General features: G+C 46.4%; 1 protein-coding gene and 1 pseudogene across 6 annotated transcripts in view; both read right to left on the bottom strand.

Annotated features, from left to right (window-relative positions):
• Positions 1 to 27,392, bottom strand: part of FOXN3 (forkhead box N3) — a 478,152-nt gene that overhangs the window by 120,588 nt on the left and 330,172 nt on the right. For all 6 annotated transcript variants that reach the window (XM_032287166.1, XM_032287171.1, XM_032287168.1 and 3 more), the window contains one exon: positions 6,373 to 6,437. In XM_032287166.1, coding sequence (XP_032143057.1) covers positions 6,373 to 6,437 — 65 coding nt within the window. The remainder of the gene's footprint in view (positions 1 to 6,372; positions 6,438 to 27,392) is intronic.
• On the bottom strand, positions 15,599 to 16,548 carry LOC116557650 (annotated as a pseudogene).

Genomic DNA, 27,392 nt, shown 5'->3' with positions numbered 1-27,392 from the left:
AAGAGCACAAGAAAACCACATTCAGAGGATTTTACCCCTATTTTCCTAAGAGTCGCAGTTTTGTAAAATGCTCAATAACTAACCTTGATTGGGAATTTGGCACAAACTGTCCTATGTGCTTGACTAATGTGAATCTACCAAATCCTTGCCAGGATCCCAGAAGACAAGTATTGTCATGACTCCCAAATAGCAGTTAGGCCAGCTGCCCAAGAAGCCAAGACAGGGTTCACTTCCAGGTTGTACGAATCTATAATATACGGTATTGCCTCCCTAAGATACACAAGACCTTCGAAAATCATCTTGTTTGGGCGCGGTGATCCTCAGCCAGCCTGCCACCCACCCTGTCCTCTCCTTGCACCCACAGCAGACACAGCTGGGTGAAGGTAACACTCTTTCTCCACTGAGCCAGAGCTAGGCATCAAAATCCGTTCTGACCTTTTTTGGGGGAAGTTGCTAGAGTGGATCAGAGCTGGTACTAGATAGGGCATCTTTGCCATTGCTGAAGTCCACTCCTTAATTTGCAAATGAAGCCCTAGAGATGCCACGTGGCTTGTCCAAGGTCACAAAGTTTGTCAAGTGAAGGGTTGAGATCAGACCAGGTCCCTCGACTCCTAATTTCCAGTGTTCCTTCCACTATAACTTGCACCAAGGTAGGTATCTCATACATCTTAGTAAAAGTTCATAGCAGAGCTATGGGAGGGGATAAGAGTGGAGAGCGGGTGATACAAGCTATTGCTCCCAAATAAGACTGGACATTAAGCCAATCTAGAACTTGGGATACTGGTATTCCCCAATGCAAGTCAGGTGACAATCATATCAACTTCATGCACATTCTACAGATTGCACGTGCACTGGCACACATGGAGGAAGAGCATGCATCTCACCACAGAAGACCTGGTTTCCTTTTTCACTATTTAACCTGGGCGGGGTGGGGGGACAGGTAGGTGGGAGTCTACAGCAACACAATCCTGCTCTGTGCCCTGAAAATGCCTTTAGGTCTTTCCATTACATTAGCTCAGCCAGTGTGAGTTGTCAGAAGTGAATGGATGGCCAGGCACGGTAGCTTACGCCTGTAATCTCAGCTCTTTGGGAGGCCGAGGAGGGTGGATCACCTGAGGTCAGGAGTTCAAGACAGCCTAGCCAACACGGCGAAACCCCATCTCTACTAAAAATACATAAAAATTAGCCAAATATGGTGGTGGGCGCCTGTAATCCCAGCTACATAGAAGGCTGAGACAGAAGAATCACTTGAACCAGTGAGGTAGAGGTTGCAGTGAGCCAAGATGGCACCACTGCACTCCAGCCTGGGAGACAGAGCGAGACTCCATCTCAACTACGACAACGGAAAAACAAAACAAAACAAAAAAAACAGAAGTGAATAGAAATAAAATCTGTTAGATAATTTATTTTAATTCTACCGCTGTTACCTAGGGACACTTAGTTGATCATAATTACAGCTAGTGCTCAACTTACGACCACGATTGGTTCTGACAGACCGGTTGTAACACGATTTGGTCGTAAGTTGAGTAGGCTATATGCACGCGGAGATGGTAGTGCTGCCGGAAGCTGGTCCGCACTGTCGTACGCCCAGCTGGGCAACGTTTGCGCTGCCAGGCGCAGAGCAGTCGTGGCTAGCGATTGTGGTCGTAAAGTCGAATGGTTGTAAGTTGCATAGGTCGTACGTTGATCAATACCTGTAGTGGCCTAATACTAGAGTGATGGAGAAAATGAAGAGGGAGGAATGACCAGAGGGGTGTAAGAGTGTCAAGTGAGTCACTGGGAAGGTTTGGTAAACCAGTGGCTTCATCGGTGCTGATGGTGGCTGGGCTTCTTGGAGTGGGTGGGCCAAGCAGCCTTTTCCAAGAAGGGCTAGGACTCCTGGTCTGACCACAGAATGGGCTGTGAGCAGTTGAGAGGGTGGGGCCTGGGCTTCCCCTGGGGATCTCCAGCCTAGCCCAGGGCTGGGCACGCAGCGATGTATCACAAAGAAATGCTTGCAGGCGGGGTGGGAAGGGTAGGTTCAGCAAATGCCTGCTCAGAGGAAGAGCTAGAAATAAAAGCAGGCCAAAATGGCCAGGCAGCAGCTCCTCTCTGAACAAGAACAAAACTCCGTGGGGAGCTCTGAGGCCAATAGGGCCTACAAAGGCCAAGAGGGCAGAAGTGGGGAATACAATCAGCATGGCTTGTGGCAACTTTCAGCAGAAGGCACGAAGCTAACAAAAGCAGAGGTGCCTGTGTCGTTCCGGGATGAAACCGTCAGAGACCAGATGAAGGGTCAGACCAGGGGCGAGGAATGTCTTTCATTATAAATCACTGACTCATTACAACAAATCATCCGAGGGTGATGTTTACATAAAGTAACCTAATTTTAAGTGTGATGGGTAAATGGGATCTAGGGGAGGCGGACAGGGAGTTTGGAAATGGGAAAATATAAAAAAGGCTTTATCCTTTTCATTAACAAAATAAGAGAGATTAGCAAATGAATTAAATGAATAAAATAAAAAACACATTTCAAACACATAGAGACCATAACACAGAGATGCACAGACACAACTATTAGGGACAGCGGGGACACCTGTCAGCTGGCCACGCCTGCAGGGCTCTGAATAAGCCACTCTTCTGTTCAGCACGCCCTGGGTCCCCTTTGAACAATGAGCTTGTCCCCTACTAACGCTCTGCTGGTTTCCATTGTACAAGAACTGAAGTGCTCTCTAGCCTGCTGAAACTGTCTGTAGCAGCCTAAACGGCATTTAAAATAAAGACTGTGAACTGATGAAATGACCAATTATGTTAAGTGCCCATGCCTGGTGTAATCCAAACCAAATCTTACCCCATTATCCTCGAAACCGAGAGGTGATTCAGCAGCCCCTCTTGCCAGTGATTCTGAACCAAAATACAGGCACTGCACCCGATGTCCAAGAAGGACCTCGAGAACAACCAGTTAGTTCTTGCAATTGGTTTTGTGCTGGGAAAAATAAAGGTACTAAGTTTCCACTCTGAACCAAACAATGACTCGACAATGAAAACTGGTGTCCTGCTTGTAACTATCATGCCGTTTTGATTTCAGCTTCATTTCAGGTTTTCACTTTCATTATTTCCTCTTCGGACACTGCATGATTTTTCCCGTCACTATCCAAAGGTGTCAATGAAGTACTCACATTCCACACTGTTGCTATGCTCTCTGTGACACTAAGTTCTCTGGTTGTTTCTCTTTCTTGCAATGACTCTTTTTTTTTCTATTTCCACACACCCATATCTACCTGCTTTTCTAAGGCCTTGCTTAAGTGTCAGTTCTCCCAAGAAGTGACAGCCCCTCTGCTCCTGACAAAAATAGGTCTCCCTCTTCTACATGACAGGGCACCCCCACTGTATTAGTCCATTTTCACACTGCTGATAAAGACATCCCAAGACGGGGTAATTTACAAAGAAAAAGAGGTTTAATGGACTCACAGTTCCACGTAGCTGAGAAGGCCTCACAATCATGGTGGAAGGCAAAAGACACGTCTTACATGGCAGCTGACAAGGGAGAATGGAAGCCAAGCAAAAGGAGAAACCCCTTATAAAACCATCAGATCCCATGAGACTTATTCACTACCATGAGAACAGGATGGGAGAAAATACCCCCATCATTCAATTATCTCCCATGAGGCTCCTCCCACAACACATGGGAATTATGGGAGCTAGAATTCAAGGTGAGACTGGGGTGGGGACACAGCCAAACCATCTTCCTTTCCATCCAATTTATTTTCCTATCCTGCATTATTGAGTCTCAGTCCTGGGGAGATGGTACCACTGCACTGCAGCCTGGGCAACAGAGCGAGATTCTGTCTCGACAACAATAACAACAACAACGAAGCACTCCACGAAGCAATTTATCTCTCACCCTGGTTCAATTCTGCCAGTCCTGCCCGCGATCCATAACTCGTGACTCATGACTCCGGCTGGCTTCTGCTGGCCAGTCACTAGTACCACAGCACCCTCAAGAAAGACTCCTGTGTCACCTCCATGTGACCAAACTGTACCTTCTCCCCCAGAGCTAGGAATTGGCATCTTTAGGGACAGGTTCCTGGTTCTGATTACCCTCAACTCCAATGCCTGTGGTTGGAACCTACTAACAGAGTTCCCTACTGGTCTGATTATCTAGAAAAATTTCCTCCCACTTGTTATAGGGAAAAGGAAAGGATGTGTGTATGTTTTTTGAAAATAGGAAGTAAGAAATCATAAAGCTGAGAAAATGGCATTGAACAGGTACATTTTCTTCTACTTGATTCTGACCCAAACCTTCCCCTGGCATGACTAGACAGTCCCTTCTTTAGGGACTCATATCTTTAATCGTAAAACTCTTACCTGTGGGCATTAGCAACTTTCCCATGGCTCAGTACCACCCATCAGAGGAACACGAAAGTATTAATTAGGAAGAATACCCATATATTCCCAAAAATATTATCACAGCAAAAGTGTCTCCAGAACTCTATACAGACATAGGGAATGAAGAAGCATCACAGAAAAAAATGAATGTTAACAAATCCCTGCCCACCCTCCTGAGCTCACACCAAGATTCTTCTGATTTTCAAATGCACAAAATTTTAATGGGTTACATTTAACTGGATGTGGACTCAAAAAGCATCTGAAATCTGTACCAGTTTAATTCACAGTGCCTAGAGCAATCAGGGGAATTTGTAACCCTATCAGGAAGAGAAAAGATGTCAACACCCATGGGATAGAATCTCACACATCTTTCAACTTCAGAAACATTATCAATATTGGTATTTCCCTCATGTTCTTGCCCCACAGAAACAAATAAAAAAACTAATATGCTTAGAGCAAATCTTACCTAATGTCAAAGTGAATGAATAAAAATCCTGAGAAAAGGCTGTAAGAAAACAAATCTCTTTTCTCAAAATAATCCAAACCGAATGATATTCATATCAGTGCTATAGTTCTAGAGGAAAAATGACACACGTAACTTTGAAGCTCACTCGAAAAGAACCCAAAGGCTGATCCTAATCAGTTTCCACTTCTACTATCTGAAAACAGAACAGATTTTTTCAAATTATGTGTTAATTTTTGAGAGTGGAGGGACTTCCTTTTGTTTTCTTAAACATTTAGGATATCTATGACGATTATGAAAATTAGAATTAATCAAAGTTGCCTGACTACATTTCACCTGTACCAAGCAAAAGTACAAAGAAATGTTTGAGTTCCCAATTTCACCGGCTATTAAAATGGCAATATTCGATTGTGTGGCCTGTAAATCAGCACTAAAAGTGATGACGTCTCTCACGAGGATTTGGCCTACTACGGAAACCTGAAGACACATGTCTTTCTTCTTAACCACACTTATATTCTACTCCTTCACACATATGGCCAGCTGTCAGCCTGTACTCTTAAGGGAAAGAGGCTACATAGCTCTCAACCAACCAACAGACATTAAAATCTCTCACCATAAGCCCAGTGTAGTTCAAAAGCTCTTAGCACAGCCAAATCCACCTGCTTTTGGCCAGCAGGGCCTGTCTGACTCCTAGCCAATCAATACAAGTAGGAGGGATAGAAAGCTCCTAGGCCCCTGGGAACCATTCAGTTCCATTTTATTTATAGAACAGATATCCAAAATAGCGATAACCACACAGTCACTTTTAAAAGTATTAAAAACGTACCCTTCTGCTTATTTTTAAAATCATTTATTCCTCCTTAACTTTGGTCATTTCAGAAGAAACTTAATGGCAAAAGCAGAGATGAAAGGTCGCTGGAACTCCGTGAGCACACTGGATAGCGGCTAGCACGAGGCAGCTGAGTTGGGCTGGACAACAGCGAGGGGGTCCCCTGCAGATGACACTTGTGGGGACCAACGCAGGGTGACTGGACTCCGAATCTCAGAACAAACCACAGCCAACCTTCCAGGTACATGTGGACGTCAGGGAACAGCAAGAAATACATGAACCTCCATGATGACAAAAGTGCCAGAATACCCAAAACCTCCTTATTCAGCTCAAGTTTTTGAAGCCTGTAAAGTGGTTTGCTTTTATCAGCCTAGTTTGTGTTCCTGTCGCGTTCTAATTACAATGTAATTCCAATGTTACCAGAGCAGGCCGAACACTTCCAGAATATGACCAGTGACGGTGAGCCAAAGAAGCAATCTTTAGAGGCCTGGTTTCAGACTCATGATTCACAGCCACCAAGAGCCATGAGTAGTGAGAAATAAAGAGAACTGGACAAACAGACCCACCCCACAACCGTCACACTTCTCCACAGAGCGGCCACTCCTAAACGGGAAAGCACTCTCCTATTTGACACCAAGCACAAAGGAGTGGTGAAAGGGGGTGGGGGTGGGGGCGGGTTGGGGGAGAGAAAGGGGTGTTGCTAAGGACTTACCTTGGAGAAGGGCTCCGTTTCTCTTGAAGAAGGTACTGCCCGGCCAGATGGGTGGACCTGATGTGCTGAAAGAGAAGAGGAACTAGCATAAGGCCAAGTTCATCTGCACTCACACACCTGCAACCCCTCCCCACACTTCCCTCAAAACCTTTCCCCAAGTATGTGTTATTGACACCCTCTGAAAACGCATCTTCGAAAACCATGAGGTTTGCTTTATTGTAAACAGGTTTCATATTTCACAGTGCAGACGCTATCCATGTGAGTATTCTGCTTATCATCTTGACCCTGCTCACACTTGGGCATTGAAATCACCGACAGATACACAAAATGGCAAATTCACATGGTTTAATGGCATAGCGTGTAACTTAATATTTGCTAACCTGCTCATAATTTCATGAACGCATACGGCAAAGAACTCCTGATTACGTTTTCTGAGACCAAGCGGGTTTTCCAACACTATCTTGTGCCATCTGCCTGCTACAAACGCAAACTTGCCTTTCTTGGCATTTCTACCACTAAATCCTTAATATAAGGAGATGACCTTGATCGACTTCCTCCTTCCCCCTCTTCTCTTGTTTCGTATCCTGTTTTCAATTTCTTGGCTTAAAATGTTGCACTCCATACCCTATAAAACATTTTGCAGATATGTTACCACCTACACTGTGGTAACAGGAGAGACAAGAAAACAGGAAAGATCAATATATGACGAAGACACTTACTGCATTTATAGATGAGTGTTTCCACTATTTTAAGACATCTAGTAGAAAGCTTTATAACCAAGCCAGTCTTAGTAAAATGTCCTTAGAGTGGCAAGTAGGTTACATTCTAAATGAAAGATCGGTTTAGATTAATATTAGAAAGTCCTTACTCAAAAATGTTACTACATCCAGCCCAAGAGGCAGTATAAATTACTATCACCAAAACAGTACATGGCAAATTGTGTTGGTTAATGCATTATCAATCACCTTCAATATGAGAAACATAGGTTCAAGTAATATATTTGTAAGTTTGGCAGAAGCAGAAACACGCCACACACACACACACACACACACACACACAGTGGAATCTGAAGAACGATATGGTAAATGTTTTACCAGTCAACCGGGGTCTCTGGTTATCTAGGACAGCAATACTGTTCGCAAGCAGAAATGCCGTGACACATTCTGCCCACTGGAATCTCATTACCGGAGGTACAAATAGTACAGCAGGTACAGGGACACATTACATGATGAGGAGGAGTACAGATGAAGAAGAAATTAGCTAGGGCACAAAAATACGATCGATCACACATCACAATCATGTCAAATGTGCTAGAAAATACATACTACAAACCTTGATGTTAATGAACCTTTTTGTTTTATTTTGTTTTGGATCCCCTATACTAAAATTAAATGAGAATCACGCATCTCAGCTATGGTATTTCCTGCAGCCCTGACTCTCAGCCTGGGAGTTGTGACCACAGAATGGCCAGGAGCTACCCAGGGTAACAGCAGGCCAGACTGGAGTCTCAGGATGATGACACCAGCTGATTGCTCTTCCATTGGATTCCCATCTTACTCTGTTTCGGGGCATTTAAGGTTCAGAGTTGCATGAAGAATAATGTGTATTAAAATACTTAAGATCTTTTAACAATCTAAGCAAGCTCTCAGGATTTTACTATCTGATTTTTATAACAAAGCAGGAAACAGCAAGCTGGCTGTTGCCAATACGGAATCACCTGATTTGTAAAGATATTTAAAAACTGAGGACTTCATTGTAGCAGAGTTGGTGTTTCTAGAGAATTCAATAACTGAGTATTACTGCAGGAGCCTGAATATCCACCTTACTTCCATCCAAATCTCTTCTTTATCCCGACCTTGATTTGGCTGAAAACTGAGTAGACACCAGGGATGGAGCAATATGGGGAATGAAGGTCGGATAAATCCAGTGGTTTAGATATGGAAAATTCTCTGTATGACAGACATCTACCTAAAGATTCTTACAACATCCTTTCAATGTACTTAAATCACTGATCAGTGATGTTTTAAGAGTCCTCTATAGTCAATCCGTGTTGCTGCGGAACTTATCTGTACTCTAGTAGAGCAGAGAGACTTGGACTGGCCACCACCTTCTCTTTCCTGGTCCCTGTTATAACTAATGAATTCACATGTGGTCTCTTTCCAGCTCAAGGTAAGTCAGTTCCTGCCATGCTAACTGCAAAGCTTTCAAGCTCCTTGGCCCCATATCTACAGGATTCTTTTGGCTGGTTCCTCAAAATGACATCTTCTAACTATTAGAAGATCCAAGGATTTATTAAGCCCCTGTTGAGAATTGTGCTTGGTGTTGAGAAAGACTTAAAAGGAAAATTAAAAACCCTATTTTATGACCTCTAAGAACCTGCTGTCATACTTACCTGGCTCCAAACTCCTATGACTCTATCTAATGAGACCAGCGACGCCTAGAGACAAACTCATGGGTATGTCTCCAGTGGCTGCAGGTTGGGAAGGCAGCAAGTTTGATTTTCCCCCATCACGTCCCTGGATGATTGACCTTTAAAGCTCAAAGTTGGTTAAAACCACACGTAAAAGTACACGAAATTACTTAGAAATGTCTATTCACCACAGTAATTCAGAGACAAAACCAGTGATAGAAGTCTTCGTGGGAGGAGTTGCAAACCACTCATCCTCAGGCAGCTCAAGAGCAGAGAGGGTGGGAATGGGGGGTGCAGGGGAAGAATGGGGTGCTCTCCATACCCAGCCATGTAAATGTCACTGCCATGAGAAATGACCATGAGGACCCCTTCTTAATCCTGAGTGGGTCTTAATCATCTTAAAATGGCATTTGCATTGCTTGACCCTAGGATCAAGTTAACATTCACTGAGCCTAGTCATCAACACTTTTCCATGGAATCCTCTAATTCTGTAGGTTGGGCAGGACAGAAATCACCTTCTTTTTTTTTTTTGACAGAGTCTCACTTGGTAGCCCAGGCTGGAGTGCAGTGGCATGATCTCAGCTCACTGCAACCTCTACCTCCCAGGTTCGAGTGATTCTCCTGCCTCAACCACCCAGGTAGCTGAGATTACAGGCACCTGCCAGCAAGCCGGGCTAATTTTTGTATTTTTAGTAGAGATGGGGTTTCACTAACTGATTTCAATGGCCAGGCTGGTCTCAAACTCCTGACCTCAAGCAATCCACTTGCCTCGGCCTCCCAAAGTGCTGGGATTATAGGGGTGAGCCACCATGCCTGATCCACCCATTCTTTTTATTATTTTAAAAAATTGAGACGGGGTCTTGCTCTGTTGCTGAGGCTGGTCTCAAACTCCTAGCCTCCCAGTGATCCACTCGCCTCGGCCTCCCAAAGCCCTGGTAATATGAGGCACTGCGCCTGACCACCTTCCCCGTTCTATAGGGAGACAGTCAGAGGTCCTGAGAGGCGAAAGGACTTGCCCAAGACACTGCATGACTAGTTAGTGATCAACCCAAGACAAGACCAGGGCTTGCCCACTGTACCACAGAGACACACACATCAAGAGCTCCGATTTCGTTTCTAACCTTCCAGCTTTCCTCTTCGGCTCTTCCAGTACTAAACTCTTAGTCATCCTTCCCCATGGAAGAAGGCTGTGAATGGTATTTTGCTAGGACTCTCTCCAAGGCAAAGTCCCAGGCTAGAAAAAGCAATCAGACTAACGATATGTGAAAGATACACGGGCTCATCTGAGCAGAAACAATACAACGCTGGTGCCACAAATGTCTCATTTCAATAATATGCTAACAAAAATCCCATGACCTTCAGCAGTATAAGCCAGACCAACTCTGTAACAAAGAAAGCAGACCAACAGGTTAAGAGGACCTTGTTGGCCAGCAAGACACAGTGCGACCTGGCATTTGAGAACATCGATTCGGCTGATCATTAAGACCGCCGCTGAGCCTGCAGATCCAAAGAGGTGAGTGATACCATCCTGAACAGCACACCCAGCGGCTGCCAGAGACCCAGCCCTCAGTCATTCCCCGGACCCCGCACTCTGGGCTGCACTACCTCCAGCTCCCAAGGGGATCCCTTGAGTCAACAAGGTCCGACAGCCTGAGGGTGACTCTCAGGAAGATGATGTGATCCAGCATGTGTTGTTTCTACACTCAGGAGCCTTAACCCTTGTGAGAAACAGCTGCATTATAAAACGAGACCCTGGGAGGTTCTGCCGAGACCCACACCTGTATTCACCAGCTAAACTTTCTGTGGGTCTCCATGAGAAATAAATTAAAAGGACTTTTTTCTAAGATCTCACCTGCCAAATGCGAACTAGGATCTCTAAAAGAGAGAAAAGGGCCGGGCGCGGTGGCTCAGGCCTGTAATCCCAGTACTTTGGGAGGTCAGAGTGGGCGGATCACAAGATCAGAAGTGCGAGACCAGCCTGACCAACACGGTGACACACACCTGTAATCCCAGCTACTCACGAGGCTGGAGCAGAAGAATCACCTGAACCCAGGAGGTGGAGGTTGCATGAGCCAAGATTGTGCCACTGCACTCCAGCCTGGGTGATAGAGCGAGACTTTGTCTCAAAAAAAGAGAGAAAAGGATGCTATAACACGGATGAACCTTGAAAGCATGCTAAGTGAAATAAGCCAGAATAAAGAAAACAAATGCTGTCTGATTCCACATAGAAGAGGTAGTAGTCAAATTCACAGAGACAGAAAATGCAACAGTGGTTGCCAGAGGCTGGCGGGAGGGAGGAGTAGGGAATTCAATGGGTACAGAGGTAAAGTTTTACAAGACATGAAGAGTCCGGGAGGTTGGTTGTACAACAATGTAAATGCACTTAACACTACAGAACTGCATACTTACAAAACAGTTAAGATGGCAAATGATACGTTAGACGTATTTTACCACGATTTTTTTTTATTTGCAACGGAGTCTTGCTCTGTCACACTGGCTGGAGTGCCACTCTCAGTTCACTGCGGCCTCCCTCCACCTCCCGGACTCAAGCGATCCTCCTGCCTCCGTCCCTGGAGTGGCTGGGACTACAGATGCATATCGCCGTGCCCAGCTACGTTTGTTTTTTTGTTTCCTTCTGGAGGATAGTGTCTCACTATGTTGCCCAGGCTGGGCTCAAACGATCTGCCCACTTCAACCTAAAAAAATTTTGTTAATGTATAAAAAAGAGAAGGTAGGGAAGGAAGGAGGGAGATAGGAGGAGGAAGAAAGCAGAGATAAAGATAAGAAGAACTCTGAAGAAGTGAATGAAAGCCTAGAGTGTTTTCAGTGAGAAGAAAGGAACAATATCTGAATGTCCGCCATGGTGAGCTCTCTGCCACCATGGTCCACAGCACACAAAAAAGCAGAAAGCCCAAACTGACAGGGAGGGGGTAGGGGGAGAAAATGGTGTGGCAAGACCAACCCATCCTGATTTAGCACTCATGGAGGCCAGAGCTTACCCACTACTCAAGCAACTGAGCAGAGTCCCGTCATAATCTTAGTGCCGGGGATGGAACATGATGACAATCCCTTCAGACGGGTGACATCTACCACCAGACTGTGTTTCCCCAGGAAGGAAACAGTCCAAGCAGTTGTAACAAAGGGAGAATCCCCCAAAATGTCCCTGAAATTCCATTGTTTTGCCTTATAAATGGGGATTAATCACCAGGAAATAATAGAAAACCAAATGTGACCTATGCCACAGAGTCACAGGTGCTCTTTGGGTGAAGGATGTCAGTCGTTGGCACTTGGAATGCAGCAACCAGAGCAGGCTGGACAGAGACATGTGTGGGAAGCTTCACAAAATACCACTCACTGTTTGAGAAGCATCACTAAGAGCACAGATGAAAGTTCAGATTCTCAGGGACACTTTTCTAACCCTCCAAATAATAAGCTTGAGTGTCCTGGCAATTTAAAGAGATCTCTGTGGCCACAGGGTCTAATCCAGGGTGGAGTGGAGACAGCATGGGATCTGGACTCAGGAAATCTGTTTAAACACAGACTGAAAGTCTTTTAACTTGTTAAAAGTCTCAATTCCATGCCTGCAAGCCGGGGGCAAATGATATCTACTGTGTAAGAATAAAATGAGATGAATGGGCATGAAAAAATGCTTTCAAAACTGCAAAAAGTCCCAGAGTGTTTTTTTTTTTTTTTTTTCTTTTTTTGGAGACAGTGTCTTTCTCTGTGGATCAGGCTAGAGTACAGTGGTGTGATCTGGGCTCACGTCAACCTCCGCCTCCTGGGCTCAAGCAATTCTCCTGCCTTAGCCTCCATGGTGGCTGGGATTACAGGCACACACCGCCATGCCAGGCTAATCTTTGTGTTTTTAGTAGAAACAGGGTTTCGCCATGTTGGCCAGGCTGGTCTCAAACTCCTGACCTCAAGTGATCCACCGTGTCCAGCGCCAGCGGTAGTCTTGATTGCAAGAAAACTGTAGCTCAGAGTTGACTGACACGCTCAAAGCCACACAGCAACACTGTGGCAGTTGTCAGCTGGGCACCAGCACTTTCTCCTCGACATCTTTAACTCTCTCAACTGGGTTCTTTTCTCATTCCTGAGACGGATAAGGTAACTGCACTTTTTTCTTCCTCTTTCCTTTAAGGATTCTTTGAGATGTTCTAATTGCAAATGTTTCTCAGTCCAAAGTGGCCACAGTTACTAAATAGCCGAGAAGCAGCTTCACAGATGTCACTTACTCTAAAGAACGCTAAAACAAAACAAAACAAAACAAAAAACGTAACTGGTGGTTCACACCTGTCATCTCGGCCCTTAGGGAGGTCCGGCAGGAGGATCACTTGACCTCAGGAGTTTGAGACCAGACTGGGAAACATTAAAAATAAAACTTTTTTATTCTACAAAAAAAATACACAAAATTAGCCCCAGTACGGTGGCAGGAGCCTGTGGTCTTGGCTACTCAGGAGGCTGAGGTGGGAGGATTGCTTGAGCCCAGGAGTTCCAAAGCTCCAGTGAGCCTTCATTGCACCACTGCACTCTAGCCTGGGAAACAGGGCAAGACCCTGTCTCTTAAAGAAAAAAAAAAAAAAAAAAAAGGTAGCTCCATGCAGAATCCTGCGAACATCCAAATGGGCACGAAATCAAGAGACAGAAAGAGACCATGCAGAAATCTACCAGGATTGACCAATTCAGAGGCTGACACTTATTGAGAGGGCATGACTGAAGTGATCACACAACCACCAGCTGGGCCCACAAACACTAGAACTGAGAGTGTGGCAAGATTACTCCGAGCAAGGGCAATACAGCAACCATGGTAAGAAACGGAATTGCTCTGTGAACTCAGCCAAATGTTGAAACTGGAGACTAAACTGATTTCAAAGGTTTAAGCCTGCACATAGTTCCTGTGTGCCCATTACCACCAGGACCCATGAGAATCTGGCAGGTGGCAGCTGCTCTGGAACCAGATACACTGTGCTGTTTTATTTTACTTTTAAACAATTAGAATTCTATTTTATTTCAGAATAAGTTTACAGTTGAAAAATGATGTTTACTATCAATATTATATGAACACAACTTTTATAGCAAAACCCTGGTATGTGAGTATTAATAATCCAAATACTATACAGATACAGAAGATATTTTAAAAATGGAAATGACTCACTTCAAAGACCGTAATAGGTATATTGTACCTATTATATACGTATTACAGCCTTTGGAAACATATATATATATATATGCTTGCACTGAGTCTGTAAGAACTACACTATAATTCATTAAATGTGATGCAAGAAATTGCAGATTTTTCAACACTACGTACTGAAAAGATACAAAGGACTATCATAACTTCTCTTAACATTGAAAATACATGGGGCCAGGCACGGTGGCTCACGCCTGTAATCCCAGTTGGCAGGCGGAAGTGGGTGGACATGGCGAAACCCTGTCTGGACTAAAAATACAAAACTTAGTTGGACATGGTGACATGCCCCTATAATCCCAAGTACTCAGGAGGCCGAGGCACGAGAATCGCTTGAATCCAGGAGACAGAGGTTGCAGTGAGCTGAGAGCATGCCACTGTTCTCCAGCCTGGGCACAGAGAGAGACGCTGTCTCAAAAAAAAAAAAAAAAAAAAAAAAAAAGAAAGAAAGAAAGAAAAAGAAAAACCATGTACTATCAAGACCATAAAATCAGAGCAGAAAACAAAAGTAACAAATAGTTCCTTAGATTTTAGGAGAAATAATACATCTATGGCTTTTCTCACGTTTATTTTTGCAACTGGTTAGCAAGTATGGCAAGCAGAAAAGGAAAAAATAGACAATAATACAATATTAGGCCGGGCACGGTGGCTCATGCCTGTAATCCCAGCACTTTTGGAGGCTGAGGCGGGCAGATCACCTATGATCGGGAGTCTGAGACCAGCCTGACCAACATCAGGAAACCCCATCTCTACTAAAAATACAAAATTAGCTGGGTGTGGTGGCACACGCCTGTAATTCCAGCTACTCGGGAGGCTGAGGCAGTAGAATCACTGGAACCCAACCCGGGAGACGGAGGTTGCAGTGAGCCGGGATCGTGCCACTGCACTCCAGCCTGGTGACAGAGTGAGACAGATGGGACTGGAAGGGACAGGGAGGGGAGGGGAGGGAGAAAGGAGAAAGGGGGAGGGGAAGGAGGAACGGGAGGAGGGGAGGGGAGGGGAGGGGAGGGGGGGGGGGGGGGGGGGGGGAGGGGGGGAGGGGGGGAGGGAGGAAGGGAGGAAGGAAGGAAGGAAGGAAGGAAGGAAGGAAGGAAGGAAGGAAGGAAGGAAGGAAGGAAAGAAGGAAAATAGAAAATATAAGCCACTTCTTTCAGCTCAGTCTCTGAAATCACAGTCATTCCTGTCCTCTTGGCACTCTGCTCTCCATTTACTTCCTTCCAACTTGAACACGAGTGCATGTTTCTGGGAAAGATGAGGTTTGGGAGATGTGGGACTTCGATGTGGCTTCTGGGGGAGACGCAGTTTGCCCTGCGTGAGCCTGCGGGCTGGGATTCTTGTAGAAATCTTCTGGTCATCTGTGACGTGCCAGAGTCCTTTCGTAATCGCTTCTCCCTGGTTAAGCCTAGCAAATAAAGCTGAGCATGAAGGAGACGACTCTTCTTTTGTGTCTTTGTTCTCAAAAAGTGGGGGAGGGCATGGGGAGAAATGCCAGATACAGATGAGGGGGAGGAAGGCAGAAAATCACACTGCCATGTGTGTACCTATGCAACAATCTTGCATGTTCTTCACATGTACCCCAAAACCTAAAATGCAATTTAAAAAAAATAGTACTTAGAAAAAAAAAAAAGTGGAGGGGGCCCTGGGGGAGGGTGATGTGGAGAAAGGCCAGGCCACAGGAGAGAACAGAAAGCGGTGATGTTGTGGGTGCTGCAGGACCCGTTCTGCTCCACGTGAGGCCCATGGTGTGGTGCTCCTTGATGCGTGCTTGAAACTCACTCCAAATATTCACATATGACCTCACCCAATCCACACGGTGTAAATCATGTGTTTGTAGCCCTTGAAGACGCTGTTAGTGTAAAAGGTGGCAGCATCATGTATCTCTTTGATGTAAGGACCAGATTTGGGGGACACGGCTATACAGTCAAGGGCAGGGAGACTTTTGCTGGCAGCCGAGAGATGACTAAACATGTTACTCCCTCGGTTTTCTCTCTGAAGGTTTGGGCTTTTTGAATTTTTCCCGATATGGGTTTCAAAAATGTGGTCACGTATTCTCTTGGGGTTGTTGGTTATGAGATGCCATCAGAAGGAAAGCCCCAGCACCCTTTCTGCACGAGCCTCCAAGTCACCAGCAAGGCTCCTACTGTTCTTCAAAAACTCGGCCATCATGCTGTTCATCAGCTCATCAAAGGCTTCCACGCCTCCACTGACACCCTTGACCCCACAATCGCCAAGGGGCCTGTGGGACTCTGCAGACAGCGACTCCAGGCAGCTGACAGCCCACTCCAGTCTTTCCAGCAGTCCCTGCATGTCAGCCATTCTGCTTTGCTGCCAAGGGGTCCTGTCCTCAGCAATGCAAATCCGTGGCTGGCCACTCACACCTGCTCTTCCTGTGGTCCTTATTGTGTTGTTTTAAATACACTGAAGTTTCTTCACATTCCCCAAAGCGTGCCATGAAGCTGCGGCTTCATTCCTTGAACGTGTTGCAGAACTGCTATTGACCTACGGCAGGATTTCTTTTTTATTTTTGAGATGGAGTTTTGCTCTTGTTGCCCAGGCTGGAGTCCAATGGCACAATCTTAGCTCACAGAAACCTCTACCTCCTGGGTTCAAGCCATTCTCTTGCCTCAGCCTCCCAAGTAACCAGGATCACAGGCACGTGCTGCCACACCCAGCTAATTTTGTATTTTCAGTAGACATGGGTATCTCCATGTTGGTCAGGCTGGTCTCAAACTCCGGACCTCAGGTGATCCATCTGCCTTGGCCTCCCAAAGTGCTGGGATTACAGGCCTTAGCCACTGCTCCACCAGGATTTCTTAACCTCAGCATTACTGACACGCTGGATTAGATAATTCTTGTGCTGGGAATGTGCATGGTAAGATGCTGAGCAGTCTGCCTGGCCTCCCACTAGACACCAGTGGCACCCACCTCATCAGCTGTGACAACCAAAAATGTCTCCAGTACTTGCTGTGTGTCTACTGGGGGATAAAACTGCTCCCAAATGAGAACCCAGGTAAGCTGCCCCCAATCTCTCCACTCATCAAGTCACAAACCTCCCTGCCCACATTTCAGCAGGACCGTCACCTCCACTTTCCTAAGCCAAGGACGTGCCCTTCCCGCCGCCTTAGTTCGCTGGCTCAGTTATTTCCGCCTGTGTGTTCATCTTCTTACTCACCAAAGTAACATTTCTATTACCCTTCTTTTCCTCTGGAATCTTCTACCCCTTGTCTCTACTCACTTCCCCCTTCCCAGGACTGATGATTTCATTCTTTCTTTTCTTTTTGAGATGGAATTTCACTCTTGTTTCCCAGGCTGGAGGGCAATGGTGTAATCTCGGCTCGCTGCAACTCCTGCCTTCCAGGTTCAAGCGATTCTCTTGTCTCAGCCTCCTGAGTAGCTGGGATTACAGGTGCGTGCCACCATGCCCAGTTAATTGTTTTATTTTTAGTAGAGATGGGGTTTCACCATGTGGGTCAGGCTGGTCGCAAACTCCTGACCTTGTGATACGTCTGCCTCGGCCTCCCAAAGCGCTCGGATTACAGGCATGATCCACCACGTCTGGCTGATTTCTTATCTTCACCATCACTGTGGTCCAAGTCCTCCTTTTGGCTCCCATTATTCTGCCCTGCACTCACTAAGCCCAAGAGAATGGGACTGACAGCCCAGCGTCCACTCCCACATGTCACCACCACAATCCTCTTCCTGCTAGGGGTAATGGGGTCACCCCCATTTCCCCAGAAGCTATAGTTTGCATGTGTCCCTCCAAAATTCAGGTGTTGCCAAGGTGATAGTATGAAGAGGTAGGGCCTTTAAAAGGTGATTAGGCCACGAGGTCCCCTTCCTCATGAATGGAATTAGATGCCCATATAAAGGGGCTTAAACGGGGGAGTCGCCCCCTTTTCTGCCTTCTGCCACGTGAGGACACAGTGCTCCTCCCCTCTGGAGGGTACCAGCATTCAAGGCCCCATCTTGCAAGCGGCCCTCACTAGACAATGAACCTACCGCAGCCTTGACCTTGGATTTCCCAGCCTCCATCATTGAGAGAGATACATTCCTATTGTTTATAAATTACCCAGTTTGTGACAGCAGCACACACAGACTAAGACAAGGGGTTACTGTCCTTGATGTCACTCCAGCCTCTCTCCCTCCCCTCTGCATGACCTCCCACGGGCACTCACGTAAGAGGCCTCTTTCTGGGTTACATAAACTTCCTATTACTTTCGACAATAGCTCTTAAAACTCCTTTCCACCTTTAGCTACAAAACACCCTCCTGGCCCAGGTTCTGCCCCCCCACTCTTCTTTCCAGCTAGCTCTTTGTCCAGGCTTGGCCCCACCATCAGGGCGTTCCTAGGGTTCTAGCCCTCCCCTCTTTTCTTCTCATGCTTTTCCTAGGAGAGTTCGTGGAAAGGTTGGGTTTTCCACCTCCCCACCGCCAGCTGATTTTGTTCCCAGATGCTGGCGGGTATCTCCAGCGGGCTCTGCACAGCAGCTTTCAGCTGCCCCGAGCCCCCACGCCGCGCAAACCAAAAGCAGCTTCCCCTCTGCCTCGCTTGCCGGCTCCCAGGGCACGCTCAACACATTGCCCAGGATTCATCAGCGTCTGTATTCGTTTGCTGGGGCTGCCATAAGAAAGTACCACAGACTGGGGGCTGTAAGCAAAAGAAATTCCTCCTCTCACAGTCCTGGAGGGCAGAAGTCCGAGACCAAGGGATGAGCAGGGCTGGGTCCTTCAGAGGCCTGTGGGGGAGAACCTGTTCCTGGCCTCCCTGGCGGCTGCTGGTGTTTACTGGTGTTCTCGGCCTTGCAGAAGCATCGCCCTGCCTTCACCTCTACACGGCATTCTCCATGTGTGCATCTGTCCTCAAATTCCCCCCTTTTCTAAGGACATGGTCATGTTGAATCAGGGGTCCACCCCACTCCAGTGTGACCTCATCTAATGACATCTGCAAGGACCTCATTGGAAATACAGGCACACTGGAAGGAAGGGCACATTCTGAGGAACTGGGAGGTAGGACGTCAACATATGAATGGAGGGGGCACAATTCTCTCCAGACAGTGGCTGACTCCCTTTCATGTGCACAGTCTCTGGGCCATATCGAGACACCTGTGCGCCGTCTTTTCCTGAATCCCTTGTACCTACGACAGTGCTTGGAACCCGGCTGGTACACATGCCTGTCGAGGGAAGTAAAGTTTATCCTTTAATTCAGCATTCCTCAAAGAATAAAATAGGGCCGGGTGCAGTGGGGCTCATGCCTGTAATCCCAGCACTTTGCAGGGCCACGGCAGGCAGATCACGAGGTCGGGAGATGGAGACCATCCTGACCAATGTGGTGAAAACCCGTCTCTTCTAAAAATGCTAGGAAAAAAAAAAAAAAGCTGGGCATGGTGTCGCATGCCTGTAGTCCCAGCTACTCGGGAGGCTGAGGCAGGAGAATCGCTTGAAACCGGAAGGTGGAGGTTGCAGTGAGCCGAGATCGTGCCACTGCACTCCAGCCTGGTGACAGAGCGAGATTCCATCTCAAAAAAATAATAATAATAAAATAAAGAAAACAATGGACTCACCCTTTGGTAATATGGCAAATGCTCTAGTTCAAATGTCTAGAAATGGGTGCGGTGGCTCACATCTGTAATCCTAGCACTTTGAGAGGCCGAGGCGGGTGGATCACAAGATCAGAAGATCGAGACCATCCTGGCCAACATGGTGAAACCCCGTCTCTACTAAAATAAAAAAGGTTAGCTGGGTGTGGTGGCACGTGCCTGGGCATGGTAGTCCCAGCTACTTGGGAGGCTGAGACAGGAGAATCGCTTGAACCCAGGAGGCAGAGATTGTAGTGAGCTGAGATGTGCCACTGCACTCCAGCCTGGGCAACAGAGTGAGATTCTGACTCAAAAAAGAAAAAAAAAAAAAATCTGGAGGCTCTGATACCTTCATCAGCCAGCCCCTGCCTCCAATCCACGTGTATCCAGGCCTATGTGTTCCTCCTGAGGGCTCCTGCGCTTTCCCTTCCTTTCTGTTTCTACTCCCAGGCTGCCCGGGTCAGCTCAAGTTAAGATGTCCTCTCCTGCATGCTAATAGGCCTCTCTGCCCACAGCAGGCAGCCCTGCCTGACCCCTCAACAGCCTTCTCAAAGCACAGCATCTTCAGGCGCTGTCCCCCGGATTTGCCAACTTGGAGAGGTGCCCAGGGTGCTATCTGGGGTGGGGGACTGGTGTTACCAGAGCTGCCCAATGTCAACAAAGCACCTCATTTTTCATGTGTCTCATACACCAAGTCTCCATGTACATCTTCATTCGAAGAGTTTGATGGCTACAGAAGTTGAATGTGTCAGAGGCGTCTGAAGCAGAACAACTCCATCTTGACTAGGAGCTGGGAAAAATGAGGCTGAGACCTACTGGGCTGCATTCTCAGATGGTTAAGGCATTCTAAGTCACAGGATGAGACGGAGGGTCGGCATAAGATGTAGGTCACAGAGACCTTGCTGATAAACCAGGCGGCAGTAAAGCAGCCGACCAAAACCCACCAAAGCCAAGATGGCCACGAGTGACCTCTGGTGACCTCTGGTCGTCCTCACTGCTACACTCCACCAACGCCACTGACTGTTTACAAATGCCATGGCAACATTAGGAAGTTACCCTATATGGTCTAGAAAGGGAAGGCATGAATAATCCAGCTCTTGTTTGGCATATAATCAAGAAACAACCATAAAAATGGGCAACCAGCAGCCCTCAGGACTGCTCTGTACACGGAGCAGCCTTTGGTTTCTTTACTTTCTTACTCAAGCTGTTTTCACTTTACTCTGCGAAATCACCCTGAATTCTTTCTCGTGTGAGATCCAACAGACCACTCTTGGTGTCTGGATCAGGACCCCTTTCCTGTAACAAATGCTTCCAGCTTCCAGGGCAGGGTGAGAGGCAATCAGTTCTGGTGCCCCTCAGAAGCCCTCCTGCGCCTTCCTAGCCTGTCCCTCTGCTCTCCATATCCCCGCCTGGCACAGGTCTCCAGAACACCAACACCCTGGCGGCTTCCTGGGCCCATCCAAGCCCAATCTCTCCCTCCGCTGCCTGAAAAACCCTAGACCTATTTTCTCTTCACCTGTTACAGCCTACCCATCCTTTCAAGTTCAACTCGAATCCCAGGCACCCAGGACACCTTACCTGGTCACTCTCACCCTGAGACCTCTCTCCCTCCTCTGAATCCTTCTGGCAAATACCTCCTGTGCAGCTCCTCTGGGAATTAACTGCACTCTGCACTGTCTTCCCATAATGCCTTACACCTTAACTCGCTGCCCACAGGGGTGTGTGTCTCACCTTACTGTGGTAGATGTCACGTGGGCGGAGGCTAACGGTGACTCCTCTCTTAGAACTTAGCCAGGCTCACAGCACACGGAGGACGGTTGCCATTATTCTACTAAGTGATTCGGAAAAACAGCGGGAACGCTAGCTGCACCTCCCACACAGAATTCTCTCAAACACTAAGGAATTTTTTTTCTTTTTTTTTGAGACAAGGTCTCAATCTGCCACCCAGGCTGGAGTGCAGTGGCACAATCACAGCTCAATGCAGCCTCAACCTCCCAGGCTCAAGCAATCCTTCCACCTCAGCCTCCTGAGTAGCTGGGACTACAGGTGCATGCCACCATGCCTGGCTAATTTTTGCATTTTTTATAGACACGGGGTCTTGCTGTGTTGCCCAAGCTGGTCTTGAACTCCTAGGCTCAAGAACTCCTCCTGCCTCAGCCTCCCAAAATACTGGGATTACAGGAGTAAGCCACCATGCCCAGCCAGGACTTTTTAAAAATCTCTTATAAACATAATTAAATCTCTCACAAAGAAACTAGCCTATAGTAACACATCTTATTCTATCATCATCTCAAATAAAAACTCAAAAATCTTTAAAAACGGAAAGAAAATTATAAATCTCATCATTAGTAGTAAGTAATAGATACATAATTTGGATTCCTCTTCTCTGCAATGTCTTGATTCCTTACGAACAAGTAACTAGATAAATACATGTATATTTTTTATAATATGGGATGCATGTTTGCGTATATATTGAAAAAATTCTGCTTAAAACCACGGCTACAATTTTAGATGCGTACAGCTTATGATACATCCCATGAACAGATGCAAAGGTGTTTATCATTATCTTTGTGCTACACAGTTTCTAATTTTACATATGAAAACCAAGGCATCATTCAGTATAAAGTACATTATTTGCATGATATATTTGCATTTGTAAAACACCCACATTTACTTTTACTGCTTAATGGGTCCTGATTTAAATGGGCCACTCTATATAAATGGAGCACACTGGTTCTCCACTCAATGGTGTTGATAAGAAAACTACTCCTTTTACATGCAAATGAGTCTACTAATCACAATTAGAATGGTGGAGTTGAGGGAGGCAGAGCAGCTGGGCCAAGAGCTCCCAGTCTAGTAGGGCCAGTTTGGTTCTAGCTTCATCCCTGGAGCAGCAGCTTGGGACTTCCCCAGAGGACATCTACCCAGGGGCCCCAGGGATACACTCAACCTTTCTCAATGGCATTTCCCTCTGTTGTTTAGGCTGGAGTGCAATGGCACGATTTCAACTCACTGCAACCTCCACCTCCTAGATTCAAGTGATTCTCATGCCTCAGCCTCCCAGGTAGCTGGGACTACAGGTAACTGCCACCATGCCCAGCTAATTTTTGCATTTTTTAGTAGAGATGGGGTTTTGCCATGTTGGTCAGGCTGGTTTCGAACTCCTGACCTTGGGTCATCCACCCGCCTTGGCCTCCCAAAGTGCTGAGATTACAGACATGAGCCACTGTGCTCAACCCAAACTCAGCATTTCTAAAGGGGCTGGAGGAGAGGAGAAACAGCTCCGGAATTTGGGCTCGCTGTGCTTGTGTGGATGAGTCTATCCCGGGCCTTCGTTTTCCCAAACCTGTCCATAGGGCCAGATATTAAGCCATACAGTTCAAACATAAGTGGAGTCATAGGAAGGAGAACAGCATGGGAAAAGCAAGTAAAAAGAAAAGCTAAGTAACTATATAAGACATTACCCAGACTAATGCCACAAGGCGGCACAAGAGACATCCCTTCAAATGGTGCAGCCACTCTGAAAACCAGCATGGCAGTTCCTAACAAAATTAAACATAGCAATATCCTAAAATCTAACAGTTCCACTTCTGGATACATACCCAAAAGAACTGACAGCAGGGACATGAAGAGATACTTACACACCCATGCTCATGGAAACGTTATTCACAGCTAGGTGCACTCACACCTGTAATCTCAGCATTTTGGGAAGCCAAGGCAGAAGAATTGCTTGAAGCTAGGAGCTCAAGACCAGCTAGGGCTACATAGCAAGACCCTGACTCTACATAAAATTTTTTTTAAGTCACCAGGTATGGTGGCACACACGTGTAGTCCCAGCTACTTGGGAACCTGAGGCAGGAGGATGGCCTGAGCGCAGGAGTTCAAGGTTAGAGTGAGCTATGATCATGCTACTGCACTCTGGCCTTGGTGACAGAAAGAGAACATGTCTCTAAAAGAACAAAACAAGAAGAAGAAAAAAGAAACATTATTCACAATAGTGAAGAGGTGGAAGCAACACAATCGTCCCTCAACGGATGCATGGATAGACAAAACAAGAGAATAGTATTCAGCCTTTAAAAGGAAGGAGACGCTAACATATACTGTAACGTGAACCTTGAGGGCATTATGCTAAACGCAATAAGCCAGTCACAAAAAAGACAAACACTGTATGATTCCACTTATATAAGGTATCTAGAGTCATTAAATTCATAGAAAATAAAATGGTGATTGCCAGGAGCTAAGTGGAGGGGAATGGGGGGAGTGGTTGTTTAACAGGTACAGGATTTCAGTTTTGCAAGGTGAAAAAAACTCTGGAGATGATGACAGTGCTGGCTGCACAACAACTGAATCTATTTAATGCCACTAAACCGAGTACACTCTGGGAGGCCGAGGTGGGCGGATCATGAGGTCATGAGTTCGAGATCGTCTGGTCAATATAGTGAAACCACGTCTCTACTAAAAATGCAAAAAATTAGCCGGGTGTGGTGGTGTGCACCTGTAATCCCAACTACTCGGGAGGCTGAGGCAGGAGAATTGCTCAAACCCAGGAGACAGAGGTTTCAGTGAGCTGAGATCGTGGCACTGCACTCCAGCCTGGGCGACAGTGTGAGACTCCGTCTCAAAAAAAAAAAAGGTAAAATAAAATGAAAAATTAAAATGGCTGGATGATACATTTTATTTCATGTGCATTTTGCCACAATTTATTAAATAAATAATAGATAGATCATAGACAGGCAGATAAACAGACATTTCCTAATGGCTGGCCAGACAGTACATAAGGCAGGTGACGCCTCTGCTGCTCCACTGCCAGGCTCTAGAAATAAGGGCTGGTTTGCCCAGTTCTTTTCTCTCACTCATCCATTCACCGAATAAACATGTTTTTACATTGCTATGAAGACCTTGTGAGGAAGTAACCATCCTGTTCTCCATGAGGCAGGGGCATGGACGGAAAAAGCTCAAGGATTCTGAGATGTACAGAAGAACCCATGCAGCTCTGGACACTATGAGGCCATGCCTTTGGATGCCTTGGTTACTACGCCAAGAATGAAACGAGATACTAGAATCCCTGGACAACGGCCCGCTTCTTGGGTAGAGTCCACTGACAATCTCCTCTTCCATGCGGCCCATGCCAATTACTTAACCCTCGTCTGTATCTTCTTGGAGCCCTAAAAGTGCTGCTGTGGGACTTCAATACTAACTGTCCTACCCGTTCTCCAGCTGCCTCCTGGGAAAAACTATAGATCCTCCAAAGGTGACATCCACCTTCTGGGTGCTCACGCCCAGTGTGTGTTCAATAAGTGCTGCCATTATCACAGCCCAGAAAATAGCTGATATGGTTTGGCTACGTCCCCACCAAAATCTCACCTTGAACTGTAAGGGTGGGGTCAGGTGGAGAGAATTGAATCATGGGGGCAGTTTCCCCCATACTATTCTCGAAGTAGTGAATAAGTCTCACAAAATCTGATGGTTTTATAAATGCAAATTCTACTGCACAAGCTCTCTTGCCTGCCACCATGTAAGACATGCCTGTGTTTCTCCATTGCCTTCCACCATGATTGTGAGCCTCCCCAGCCATGTGGCACTGGGAGTCCATTAAATCTCTTTCCTTTATAAATTACCCAGTCTTGGGCATCTTTATTAGCATCATGAGAACAGACTAATGCAGTAGCCCTTCAGTACATTCTCTTTGGTGAACTTCTAGGGAGCTGAAACCTGGAGGCTTTGCTCCATCCCATGGAATCTCTTCATCTCAGCCTCACTGATCCCCAAAAACAGAAGCCGAGTCCCTCAAGGAGCGGCTTATAGGATGCTGGCAAGCCTCAAAGACAGAGATGGTAGAAGCTGGCCCTGGGATACCTTCTACACCTCCCCTCTGGCCATTCTGACCCCAGAGAGGGACCAGATGGCCAAGTTTGTACTGGGGGGGGACTCAGCCTGAGGAAGCCCAGCCTCTCCCTCCTTCCTTTGGCAACAGTTTCACAGAGGTCTTGACAATGGTACAAACGACTCCAGTGTAAGAGGTGGAACCAGCTGAGGACTAGACAATGTTAGTATGCTTAAAGTGCTTGACCCAAAGACAGTGGTAAAACCTTACCTAAAATCCCCTCCCATCAAGAGCAAACACGCGGTGAGTAAAATCATCATTTCACCTTGAACTGAATTGCAGGGAAGAAAGGAGGCTGGGCACACTTGCATCTCCTGTCCCAGCACAGCAGCAGCATTTTGAGGTGGTGACTAACAACCACACACTGCCCATTATACAATGTGAGTAACACAATTCCCTCATTATTCCGTGAACTGATACAACATTCGGCGGAAGTACCTCAGTAATAGAGACAAAAGTCACTAGGACCTATTTATCTTTCAGGATTTTAGAGATCAAGAAATGTAATTTTTTTTTTTTTTTTTTTTGAGATAGAGTCTCGCTCTGTCACCCAGGCTGGAGTGCAGTGGCATGATCCTGGTTCACTGCAACCTGTACCCCGTGCCACTGTGCCCGGCCAAGAAATGTGTATTTTTATACAAGTTTTTGACAGTCTGGTTCCTGGTACTTCCTACGATGCTGAAAACCAGTCACAGACAAGAAAATAACCTATTTGTGGAAAAACTGTGATTTCCCTTGATTATTCATTTCCTCCCTTTGAGAGCTAGTCCCATCCCACAGCCCACCACGAAGATGAGAGACATTAACACTGATTTTGGAAAGCAGATGACATAGAGGGGACACCTCGATCTAAATGCTGTATCAGGAAGACCAAATCCAGGCACTTAAATGCATGTGGTAGTGCAGATGTTTATGTATTCATTTACTTATTTATTTATTTGAGACAGAGTCTTGCTCTGTTGCTCAGGCTGGAGTGCAATGGCATGATCTCAGCTTGCTGCAACCTCCGCCTCCCAAGTTCAAGTGATTCTCCTGCCTCAGTCTTCCAGGTACCCGGGATTATAGGCGCCCACCACCAAGCCCGGCTAATTTTTTGTATTTTTTTTAGTAGAGACAGGGTTTCACCATGTTGGCCAGGTTGGTCTCAAACTCCTGACCTCAAGTGATCTGCCTACCTTGGCCTCCCAAAGTGCTAGAATTATAGGTGTGAGCCACTGTGCCTGGCCTTAGATGCTTATTTATTATTTATTTATTTAAAGACAGAGTCTCTCTCTCTGTCACCAGGCTGGAGTGCAGTGGTGCCATCTTGGCTCACCGCAACCTCCACCTGCCGGGTTCAAGCGATTCTCCTGCCTCCGTCTCCCAAGTAGCTGGGATTACAGACGTCTACCACCACACCCAACTATTTTTTGTATTTTTAGGAGAGACAGGGTTTCACAGTATTTATCAGGCTGGTCTTGAACTCCTGACCTTGTGATCCGCCCACCTCGGCCTCCCAAAGTGCTGGGATGACAGGCATGAGCCACCTCACCCTGCCAGATGTTTGTTTTTTATGAAACATTTTTCCTATGATTTATTAAATCTATTTATGTTTTTGCTTCAAAGTGACAAAAAATGATTTTAAAATTCCAAAAGGTAAGACATACCTATAATATTACCATTTGGGAAGACTGAGGCAGGAAGATTGCTTGAGCCCAGGAATTTGACACCAGCTTGGGTAACATAGGGAGATCCCATCTCTACCAAAAAAAAAAAAAGCCAGGGGTGGTAGCATGCACCTGCAGTCCTAGCTCCTCAGAAGGCTGAAATGGGAGGATCACTTGAGCACAGGAGCTTGAGGCTGTCATGAGCCAGGATCATGCCACTGGACTCCACCCCGGATGACAGAGTGATACTCATCTTTAAAAAACAAATCTGGGGCGGGCGCGGTGGCTCACGCCTGTAATCCCAGCACTTTGGGAGG

This window comes from Sapajus apella, unplaced genomic scaffold, assembly GCF_009761245.1.
Source record: "Sapajus apella isolate SASKATOON/1434 unplaced genomic scaffold, GSC_monkey_1.0 scaffold20, whole genome shotgun sequence".
Taxonomy (NCBI): domain Eukaryota; kingdom Metazoa; phylum Chordata; class Mammalia; order Primates; family Cebidae; genus Sapajus; species Sapajus apella.
Note: the sequence above shows the minus strand (reverse complement) of the source record. Positions and strands in the feature narration are given on the sequence as shown.